Below are 12,291 nucleotides of genomic sequence, written 5' to 3'. Positions count from 1 at the left end.
TTAGAGCAAAATTCCCATCGTTAAAATCATTTACTTGGCACACCAAAGATTATTCTAAACAATCTTGGATTGATTACTGGCTGACATAAAAAGAAAATAATGTCACTAATATTGATGTAAATTCTCCTGCAGGTTCTTTTTCTGACCATATGATAGTCACCCTAAAGTTAACTCTCTCCCCAATGTCCAAAATTCCCTGGGCTGTATGCTGGAAAATAAATAACAGTCTTCTGTCCCACAACACCATAATAGAAATGACAAATAAAAATAATAACATCTTACTGGGAAGAAGCTACTGAATTAAAAATATTCAGCCCTAAATGGGAACTATTAAAATTTGGTATTGGGACATTTATGAGATCTTATAGTAGTAACTTAGCAAAACTTAGAAGGAAAAAGGAAAATGAACTTTGCTCTAAAATCGCTGCCTTGTCTAATAAAAGCAGTGAGAGCATCACTGAAAATGAGCTGATAGAACTTGGTGAATATCAGAACAAGCTGGAAGAGATGTATAAAAGGAAAACACAAGGTACATTTATAAGATCTAGAGCAAAGTGGATGGAAGAAGGGGAACAATGTTCTTCCTATTTTTTTTGGACTAGAAAATACTAAATTCAGCAATAACTCTCTAGATTCTCTTCAAATTAACAACAAAATTGAAACAGATCATAAAATTCTTGGCTCTTTTTGCTCTGACTTTTACAACAAACTTTACTCCTCTAATTACTCAGAAATTAGAGGACATACCTGTAAAATCACAAATAACTTATCTTGGAATTATGATTTCTAAAAACACGGAGGATAGATGCAACTTAATTTTTAATCCCATAATTGAAAAGACCAAAAAGAGATTTAACCTCTGGCTTCAGAGGGACATCACTTTAAGAGGAAGAACTTTACTATCCAAAGCTGAAGGAATCTCCAGATTGACATATCCAGCACTTGCTCTCAATGTTAACACAACCACTCTTAAAACCGTTGATAAAATGCTTTACAAATTTATTTGGAAAAATAAAACTCACTACATTAAAGATAAAGTGCTTTTGAACTCAATAGACACAGGAGGACTTAATGTCTTAGATTTCACCACCTTAAACTACACCTTTAAGATCAATTGGATTAAGAAATTTCTTAGCAACCCAGATTCCTTATGGAATTTTATTCCAAACTATTTATTTTCTAAACTTGGTGGCCTTCCTTTTCTTCTCCAATCTAACTATAACATTCAAAAGTTGCCCATTAAATTAGCAGCACATTTTCACAAAGAAATGCTTCTGGCCTGGTCCCTAATCTATAAACATTCATTTTCTCCTCACAACTTTCATATCTGGAATAATACTAATATTTTATACAAAAACAAATCTTTATTCTTCCCTTACTGGTTTCAAAATAATATACTCTATGTGAATCAACTTTTTAACTCAGGAGGGTGTTTAATGTCATATAATCAATTCTTGACCACTTATAATATTCCAGTTACCCCCAAAGAATTTGCAATAGTCATGGATGCTATTCCTGAAGGAATTATAATGTTATTTAAAGGTCTGGTACACCCACTACCCTCACGTTCAGTCTCTTTATTTGAAACCAATATTGGTAAGACCTGGTTTACTACGAGAACGTCTACAAGAAATAAAAAAATAAGATCCCTGTTTCAGAAAGATATTGCAGTTGTTCCCTACGTGACCCACTATTGGAGAAAATTTGCCCCAGATATTGAATGGAAGAAAGTTTGGACTTTGTCCTCCAAATATTTTATTTCGAATAAATGTTTGTTTAAACTTCTTCACAGATGCTACCCAGCCAAATCCTCACTCCACATAGATTGATAAAAACTGCTCCTTCTGTAAATTAGACACTGAAACAATTATACATCTTTTCTGGAAATGCCCCCAAACAGCAACTTTTTGGAAAGACTTTACTTCCTTTGTTCAATGTAAAATTTATGAAAAATTTGATTTGGTATACAAGGATATTTATTTGGTTTTTATCATGTTAATAATTCACTAATAAGGGAATACTATCTAATTAACCTTTTGACGATGCTAGCCAAATTCCATATTCATAAATGCAAATTTCCTGAAAAAAATCCATTAATCAAACCTTTTATGATTGAATTAAACCAATACATCAAAGCAATAAAATATTCTTCCAACCCCAAAGCTATAAGAACCTTTGACACCCTGGAATTTTTTAAATGTACAGAATAGCAGCTTACTGCTTTTACTGCTCTTGTTTATAATCTTTTTTTTTAATTTTTTTCTCCTTTTTTCTTTATGTTCCCCTGGCACATTTTGCTACTCTTTTTTTATCTGTGTACTTAAAAATTGACTTGATTTTGTATCCTGTATATCTTCAATATAGATTAAAAACAAAACAACAAAAAAAGTTCAATCTCTAGAGGAGACACGCCCGCTTGGGAAGCCTGGCCGAGGGTGGCGCAGTAAATATATATGTATATAATTTATATATACATTTTATTGTTGTTAAATAAGAGAAACAGTCATCCTTAAAAGCTCAAACTTGAATGAAAAATGCATAGTTGCAGGACTTCTTACAAATAAAAAAAATCATTTCAAAGAACTTTTAAAAATAATTTTTAAACATGTAGAAGTTTTAGACCTCTTTGACATGTAATTTAAATTATTTGGAAAAGCCCAACAATAAGTCAATAGTAAGTTAATTGCAATGATAAATAATAACAATATATAAATTTGTCAATAATAATGAATTAATAATAAATAATAATTAAATGTAAACAAACTCTTGAAACGGCTGAACCCCCACAAAGCTGGGGGCCCGGACTCTGTCTCCCCCTCCACCCTGAAGCACTGTGCCAACCAGCTGTCTCCAGTGTTCACAGACATTTTCAACACTTCACTGGAGTCCTGTCATGTGCCAGCCTGCTTCAAATCCTCAGTCATCATCCCTGTCCCCAAAAAGACCAGAATCACAGGACTGAATGACTACAGACCCGTTGCCCTGACCTCTGTAGTTATGAAGTCCTTTGAGCGCCTCGTCCTCCCCTACCTCAAAGACATTACAGACCCCCTCCTGGACCCCCTGCAATTTGCCTACAGAGCCAACAGATCGGTAGACGATGCTGTAAACATGGCCCTCAACTTCATCCTCCAGCATCTGGACTCTCCAGGATCCTACGCCAGGATCCTGTTTGTAGACTTCAGCTCCGCCTTCAACACAATAGTTCCATCACTGCTCCGTGACAAACTAGAGGTAAGATCTTAAGCCCGAAACCCGAGTCAGAACCCGACCCAAAAAATTTAGGTCGGGTCAGGCCAGGCTAGGCCGGGCTGGGCTTTTCTCGTTGACTTTTTTAATAAATATTTTGTAATGGCTGCAAAGAAGCTCCTTAGGCGCGCGGCTGTCAAACAGCTCTTTATTAATCCTGTATGTCAGAACGGTTATTTCGTTGTGCACATGAATTTATCATTATCATAAAAATATGTAGATTATTTTAACCTTAAGAAATCTTGCGTTTCTTTCTGCCAAAAATACTATGGGATAAATTGAAATTTCGGGTTTGCTTCGGGCTCGGGCCTGTAAATCAAGTTAATTGGTCGGGCTCTGGCCGGGTTGGGCTTTATTGCACGTCAGGAGTTTGACAGCCTTTCTGTTGATTTTATCTCCATAGCAACCATTTTTTGTATTGCTCGCCTTGGGACGACTAGCAGATCGACGTCAGTTTGAGACAAATGGGAAAAGGTCAACTTTGTTGTCCTTAGAAACAGTGTTTTTTTTGCTAACAGCGCCCACATTCCTTATATGTCCATATCCAGTGTTTTTCATTATGTTCACTTCCTGACATGGAAGCAAGCATTAAAATTTCACAGTATTCCATTGAAAAACAGTTTTAACAGTGCACCACTTTGCTAGCTCGCCACGCGCACGCCGTTCAAAATCTACAACTTTTAATTCCAACATTTTTCCACAGTAGCTTGCCATTGATGCCCAAAAAGTCCAGAGAAAAATTCCGACGACAAGTTTGTGTTTGAATCCGGTGGTAAAGGTGGTTTTTATAGAACATTCAAGATGGCGGCCTTTTCCTGAAGTCAAAGGTCGACGAAACTCCAGAGGTGATTGTAGACTTACACTCGGGACATGTGCATCAAATTTCATGAAAAGCCCTCGAAAAAAGTTCATTTTTCCATGTACTGTCCTCACAACATGTGACTTGATGCTGCTAGACAGCCAGCGAACAAATACAAGTACTTCCAAGTTGGTTTGAGATGTTTCTTTAATTTGTCTTCATCTTGAACAATACTCATATTATTATTTGTAACTGAAATAAAACAGAAAAAATGTGTTCAGACATCAGCTTTCCAAGGCATGGCAGGCCAATTACTAATTCACAGCTCGTAAAAACACTTTAAACTACACAAGAAACAGCTAAACAACTTCTTAAGAAACATAAACAATGTATAATCAACTTACAAAGACGGAAAATTCCCAACGCCCAGCTCAGCACGAACATGGCCGCATCTCCATGAAAATGTGCTTAATAGACCTTTTTCGCAAAAACCGGAAACACGTCAGCAACGTGTAAACTTAGTTCCGGTTTGTGCTTCGCTGGCGGAGAATGGCAGAGCCTAGAGTGTTTTCGAAGAGCCTGAGTTGTGTTCCGAAGTTCATCAGCGCCGATGTGATGAAGAGTGTGAAGATGCATTCGTCCACTAAAGGAAACAAATTGGACAAGGGATGTAAATTCGTCCACGAAGAGTTTATCCACCATTATCAAGGTAAGCTTTAGCTAGCTTAGCCATAGCCGCATCGCCGGTAACTCTGTCAGTCTGTGTGTTTGTTTACGTCAACTGTAAATCCTGGTGTTATTTGTAATATAAGGTATAACACATCGCAGTGAATATGTTGTGTGTATGTTTAAGTGAAAAGGCATGAGATTAACATAACACCCAAAAATTTGGTGAAGCTGTAAATAAGAAATGTTAAGTTGCCCGTTTGCGTGTTCATTCTTCTTGCTGCAGACAGTTGCGGCACTTTCTTCACTTACTAGTATTATTTTTCTGAAAGTAGGGTGACCAGACGTCCTCTTTTCCTGGACATGTCCTCTTTTTTGAAACTTATATAATAAAATAACATTGAACATAGATGAAATGTAATCATATTTGCTTCATGTATGCAGCTCTGCACACCAATTACTTTCGATGAAATATATCTCACAAACTCACTTCACTCCTCTTTTTTACTAACTCAAATCTGGTCACCCTACTGACAGTTATAGTTTCGTGTTACATTGATGTAGCAACATAAGTATGTCTTAATTTTAACCTATTTATTTTATTGTGGTTAGATATCACTGGATGGATGCAGAAAGTGCCAACCTGAAAGCTTTCTCCTGCAGTTGTGCAGCTGGTAAAGGATTCTGCAATGACATCCTTTTGCCATCCTGTTCCAGACCGCACATTATTCACAGTTGGGTCAGCAGGCTGTTTCACCCCCCCTGGCCTGCACAAGTGGCTTGATGGCACAGACCAAGAACACAGGTGGGTTTGTGATCAAATTATCATTATGATTTAAGAACGGATGTGTATCCATAACAACTATAAATTATTATAAAAACACCCCCAGTAGTGACTACAGACTGTAATTACTTATAAGGGAATCCATCCTGAACCGGTTAGTGAGCTGGTGGTGCAAAAGCCCAAAACAGTTGGCAGGGATGGTCTGAGGTCCACACTGTACAAGGCATATACAGGTGATTCATTTAACTTTTTGTTGCTTTGTGAGAGCAAGTTAAGTTTTTTTTTTTGATGTTATGACTAACCAAATTATGGTTACAGCAGATATAATGAATTAAATTTAAATGTAGTTATGCACTTATGTCTAACTTTTGTGTGTTGTGTTTCTCTTGTGTAGGACCACAGCCAGATCCACATATGATGGCATCTGGAAGCAGATTATGCTAGGTGCAGCCCCAACCTCTAATGGCTGTGTTGGATGGGGTTTCTGAGATGGAATGAAAGAGAACTTGGATATATATTATTATGGCAAATGCATGAATGCATACCTTAAATTACACTTATCTTGTCTTTAACAATCAGTTCAGCCTTCTGCCTTACTGTTGATGATCTGTAATGTTATTTTTTATTGTAAATCTTTGACGTTATTTGTGTTGTGATTAATCAGTTGATGTTACCAAAAAATTAAATGAGGCACAATTTTGACTAAAATTGTTTTATTTGTTCATCTAATTTTTTTGTGAAGTCAAAGTCACATTTCAACAGGAAAATATTACGAATATAACAATTAGATTTAATTAGATTTTAAGAATATGTGGAAACCCTAAATTTTTCCATACTATTTGCACATTATACATTATTTAAATACCAAACATTAATTCACTCTTCAACACAAAAAAGTCCATGATAATTTGCCAAAACACGGCAGTTAAGCCAGATCTGATTCACACTGCCCATCAGTGTGAGCGGCACGGGAGAGTCCCTGATGTGAAAGGACTTTATCCTACCGATCACTCTTTCCACCATAATTCTGAGGTGGGTGATGGCTTGGGTTTGTTCTGTTTCCTCTTTGCTGATGGAGCTGAAAGCTTAAAAGGTGGAATCATGATCTTAGATCCGTTGTTAGTAAGGAGGTCTTCAATGAGGAACTCTTTGTCCGCCATGACATCGTCTCCTGGCTCCAGCAAAGGAACTTGGCTTCTAAGTCATGGATGTATTCCAAAGCCTCATCCAGAGCACCTGTGAAGATAAAGAAATTAAAAATCAGTCTAAACACATTTATTCTACCTTTCAACACAACACAGTAATCATGTTTTGAAAAGTATGTTAAGTATTTAATTACAAATACATTTCATTTATTTTTGTTAATGACAAAATACCCAAAATTAATTAAATACATGTAATAAAAATAGGTGACAGTGTGAACAGCTTTTATTATAAACATTCATTTGTTCAGGTAGAAATGCATTTATCCAATAACGGTACACATAGTTGACTAACGTTAACTAAACACATTATGAACAAACTTACCTGCAGGTGGGTGTGTCACGTAGTCGTGATCCATCTTACTGCCTTAGCTTAGCCACCGTGTCGCTAGCTTCACAGCATAGCTGCATAGACTGACGTTTGAGGTTCTGTCATATACTGACTCCCCTCTCTAAGGAGCAGTAAAGTTGTTCCAAGGGAAAATACTCGGGACGACACCACTCTTCAGGCGACGAACGACGCAGCCGCACAACATCCGGAGCGAAGTGCCGGCAGCAGAGGGTGCTACCTGTGTTTACATTAAAACTATGCCCTTCCTCTCTTCGGATCGCCTGTATCCATTTGGGTTTCAGGTTTGGATCCACAGGAAAATAATGATATGAGAGGCCAGGCTGTTTTTGGTTGGAAGACGAACAGCCTGGAACACAACAGAAACTGCAACTCTTCGACTCTGCCATTCTTCATATGTGCCGCTATGCTAACAGGAAGTTGTTTTACACGTCATTGACGTATTTCCGGTCGAAAAATGCGGAAGTGTGAAAAAGGTCTATTGAACTTGAGAACGCATGGTGAGAGCCAATGAGTTATATCACTAAAGGAGACATCACGTGGTTCCTCATGGGAGGAGAGCACCGCCATCTTGGTGAGGTCAAGTTACTGCTGCAGTGAATGCATTTGAACACATTTTTTGCAAAATACCAGTTCATTGTTTGGGTTTCAACTGCCAAAATCAGAGAAATGAGTCCAATAAGGAGGTAGGTGTATCATTTCACAGGTAAGTATTTTAATTTTTTTTTCTTTTAAGGCTGCAGGGGCTTCATTAATAGAACACATGTTGACATGCATGATGCTGCAGGGCTATTATCAACATGCTGCATGATGTACATTTATTTTGCTGTCAATATAAATGTACATTTTATTTTGCTAAACCTGTATACAGCATACTAGGCTATTATAGTAATATAGATTTATATATTTCTGACTCAGTGACTGAACTTTTCTTGCAGGTATCCAATGGATTCAGACTTAGGGAAAAAGTGGGCCTTAGCTATAAAAAGAGTTAACCCAGATGGATCACTGTGGTACCAACTAGCAACACAGTCTGGCTGTTCAAAACATTTGTGGAAACAGATTTTGATGAGAGGCCAGACTGTTTTTTTTAGGGTAAATCTGTTGTTCACTTTTCGGCTTCTTTTGATTATTATTATTATTATTATTATTATTATTATTATTATTATTATTATTATTATTAATAATAATAATAATAATAATAATAATAGTAATAATAATAACAATAGTAATAATATCATGATTTTTATTATTATTTATTGACTTATTATTTATTTATTGTTTGTATTGACTTACTATTGATTTATTATTATTATTATTATTATTATTATTATTATTATTGACTTATTGTTGGGTTTTTCTAAATAATTAAAATTACATGTCAAAAACTTCTAAATGTTTAGAAATTAATTTTAAAAATTCTTTCTAATAATTTTTTTATTTGTAAGAAGTCCTGCAACAATGCATTTTCATTCAAGTTTGAGCTTTTAAGGCTGACTGTTTCTCTTCTTTAACAACAACAAATGATGTATATATATATATATATTATATACATAAAATATAATATATTTATATATATGTATAAATATATTTAAATCTAAAAATATATACAGTTTATAAAAGCTACTTAGACACCACCAAAAGCAATAGAAATCATTGTTTTGTGGGCGTCGTCGACCTCACCAAGATGGCGTCGCGCTCCGCCACCGCCGGCCAGGCTTCTAAAGCGGGCGTGTCTCCTCTAGTGATACAAGTCATTGGTGAGAGCACTCACTCTGACACAAATTTAAAATCGAAACTTAACAGAAATGACAGATGTCTCACTCTGACTATTTTCCAAAACGAGCTGTTAAGCATAGATTACGAAAATGCTTCTTTTACCAACTTAACGAAAGGCATTACATTCCATATTGTGTAAAAAACGCAAAAATCTCAAAATGGCAGATTTTGGCAGGAAATGGCTGCCAAACCGTACGTCGTGTCGCCAACACGTAATGATTTCAAAACTTCGTTTGGATATACCCTACAAAGTTATCTCGCTTTTGTTAGCCGATTCTTTAAAAAAAATCCGAATTATTTTTTTTTAGCCGAGTTTGGACTTTTTTTTGTGATAGTTTTTTGTTTACCACGCCAACATTCCTTTATCGATCTTGTCGTTTGTAACATCATTCTGTTCAGTGTGGGCCAGGGAATCGCATATTTCATTTTCAGGACATTCCGATAAAAATGTGTGCGCTAGCTAAAATCGCAACATTCTGTACTTTAAATGACTTAGCACATCTGACATGAGACAGGGGCGGGGGAAGTTTTGTGGTCACCCTGATAGGTTTATTGGAAACCTACAACACCTAATTATAATCTGTAGGTTACATTATTATCTCTAAACAGTGCAGAAACGTCTCCATATATTTTACTTTCTCGTTCTTCAGATTTAGATTTGTGGTTGGTGGGAGCTGAATCGACTAGAACGATGTTTCCTGTTTTTTTTCAAGCCATGTTTCAGTTGACAACATAAAATCCAGATTTTAAGAAGAGAAGAAATTACTGATTAAAAATTATTTGTTACATAAAGATCCGACTTTAAGTGCAGCAAGTTGGAGATTAGCTTCAGTGGGGCTGGTCACAACCTTCTTGCAGGGGATGTTGCTTGGCTTTCTACATGGTGTAACTGCAGGTATAGCATCAGAATAAAGGCCCGTTCACACCGGGACGAATTTTGCGCGCGATATTTGCCGACGTTTAACGCTTTGTGACTAAACAAAGGGCAACAATGTGAGTGTGCACACCGACGCAAAAAACGTCACGCGTAAATGCGTCATTTAAAGCGGGCATAATGACGTGTTGAAAAACGCTGCGAATAACGGCTGGCGAATATTCGTCCCTGTGTGTACGGGCCTTTAGTGGATTTCAGAATCACTTCCTGGTTGTGAAGCTCAGTCACAAACACGGACGTTCTGGACTGCAGTTCTCCTAAACATGAGAAGCATTGATGCATCTGGTTTCTCTGACCTTCAGCTTTAAAGTGTGTCTGCAGAAAATTGTTTTTATCTCAAATAAATCGTTTATTTATTTATTTATTGATAGTATCTGTGAATCCTGACACTTCAGTTCTTGTCCACTAAAACTGGCTCCTCTAAATGTCTTTAAGTCAAAAAGGAGTTAAAGACACAAACTGCTCTCAAATTAATCCTAAGGTCACAGAAGGTCATCTGAGGTTTAGCGATTCTGCAATTTCAGAAGTCCATCGTTATCTAGTTAATGAGTTTATCACAGTAAAAGTTTGACTCTAACAAATACAGACATTAATCACAGCCATGAAATGACATTTTTAAAACACCAAACTGTTAAACCAGGCAGTGTCCAGCTGCAGCCACTGAGCATGACAGGGCAGCTGTGGGTCACAGCGCCCCCATCAGGAGAGGACTGTCAATGCAAGCTGTAGATTCAGACCCATTTTCATTCTGATCCAGCTCAACTGGTTCGTGTCGGGAGTCTCAGAGGAAGCAGACTTCACCAGGAACAGCTGGGGCCTTTTGTTATCTCAGCTTTGAAGTGTTTTGGGTGTTTTTAACCCTTTTCATGTAGCATTTTTCTGATGATGCAGGACACATAAAAAAATTAAGATTAAAATTGCATTTTGAGTATTTCCTAATCCTGTTTGTGACATAGGAAATACGCTGGGGGAGGGGCCACAAGCTCCCAGCTCCGCTCCATTCTGATTCATGAACTACGAGACAAATAGATCCATGAACGTCTTTGTTTTCCTCATCTTAGCTGGAATCTGGATCAGAACTGGTGATCCACCGTCTACCGATGACAGATGATTTTCCGGTGATCGCCTGCCTGTCTGGTCCGGGTCAGGAGGTCCTTCTTCTCCATCACCACGGCCTCCACCTCTGCCAGCTGCTGCTGCTTGTTCTGGACCTCCACCTGAATCTGGCAGAGCTTCTCCTTCACCTTTGGCAGGACCTCAAACAGCAGCACAGAAGCTGTTTATCCACAAAGTGGAAGAAGACCATGTCAACCTGAATCTGTACCAACCTGGGAGACCCTGATGTTCTCGTTTATCAGCTGTTTTATCTCTGCAGCTTTTCTTTCAGTGAGTTCCTTCTGCCGCCGCTCAGCCTCCAGCTGCTGGTTTTTGACCTCCAGGACCTCCCTGTTGAACTCTTCCTCCTCCTCTTCCCTGAGCTCCGCCTCCAGCCTGCAGATCCTTAACGTCAGCTTGAAGTGCTTCAGCCGCACTTGGGACAGCCTGTCCTGTGTGAGTTTCTCTGCTCTCAGGCTGGCCTCCACCCGAGCTGCTTCTTCACCCAGATGGGGGCTCAGCGCCGCCACAGCCGAGCGCCACAGAGCCTCCAACTCCTGCTGCTCAGTTTCCACCTAAGATGTGAAGGAGGAAACATCCAGAATCAGGTCTAGCTGCTGTAAAGCAAGATCTATAAATGTTATCCAGATGGAGCATTTCTGAAGTATTAGACCTGATAAAACAATAGAAATGATGGTGTCATATGTGAGCAAGAACACTAACATACTAAATGAACACTAACATACTATTGTAAATGAAACATTCATAAGAACAATAGCGTTTGTCCTTTGTTATTCCCTTTGCCGTGTCATGTTTTCTCCCAGGTTTGAAACGTCAGTCTTGTAGGTTCAAACAAATGCCAGCAGAGGGCGCTCGTGCGCCTTACCACTCCGATTTTCCTATACCTCTCGATTTCTATTGATAAAACAATACAAAATGATGGTGTCATATGTGAGCAAGGACACTAAAAATACTAAATAAGTTATTGTAAAAGAAACAACAGTAAGAACAACTTTTTTCCTGAACTGTGTAATGCTTTCTTAAGTCTGCCCTGAGGGCCACATCAGCATAGTGGCTGTCCTCAAAGGGCCAGATGTAACTTACACATGTAACTAAATGTAATGAAAAATAAACCTAACTACTCCTTAATGTTAAATAACTCATTATTTATGTACTATAACGTTTTATAGAAAACATGTATTTGCTTGTTACTCTAGCATAAATTCTTTTAAATTTGATTCTGTCAGGTTAGGTTATATGGACAGTGTTTAAGCCCTAATGTATAGTAGCCCAATCCGACCTTTCAAGTCCAATTCCCCCTAGATAGGAATAAATACAAACTAATTTTCATTTTTTTTTATTTTAAGAAATTCAAAACTCTATTGCTCTCTGGGGCCACATAAAATGACATGGCGGGCCACATTTGGCCCTCGG

At 37.7% G+C, this 12,291-nt stretch overlaps 2 protein-coding genes across 2 annotated transcripts in view; both read right to left on the bottom strand.

Annotated features, from left to right (window-relative positions):
- LOC110014400 (tripartite motif-containing protein 16-like) overlaps positions 1-4,842 on the bottom strand; it is a 30,435-nt gene extending 25,593 nt beyond the window's left edge. The window contains exon 1 of the mRNA XM_023965877.1: positions 4,453-4,842. The gene's annotated coding sequence lies outside the window, so the exon portion shown is untranslated. The remainder of the gene's footprint in view (positions 1-4,452) is intronic.
- A 4,378-nt stretch (positions 4,843-9,220) lies between these two features.
- Positions 9,221-12,291, bottom strand: part of ccdc96 (coiled-coil domain containing 96) — a 32,098-nt gene continuing 29,027 nt past the window's right edge. The window contains exons 2-3 of the mRNA XM_023965781.1: positions 11,091-11,432; positions 9,221-11,018 (exon numbers count right to left, since the gene is read on the bottom strand). Of these exons, the coding sequence (XP_023821549.1) occupies positions 10,857-11,018; positions 11,091-11,432 (504 nt within the window). The 3' untranslated portion in view covers positions 9,221-10,856. The remainder of the gene's footprint in view (positions 11,019-11,090; positions 11,433-12,291) is intronic.

Source organism: Oryzias latipes, chromosome 18 (assembly GCF_002234675.1).
Source record: "Oryzias latipes chromosome 18, ASM223467v1".
Classification (NCBI taxonomy): Eukaryota; Metazoa; Chordata; class Actinopteri; order Beloniformes; family Adrianichthyidae; genus Oryzias; species Oryzias latipes.
Note: the sequence above shows the minus strand (reverse complement) of the source record. Positions and strands in the feature narration are given on the sequence as shown.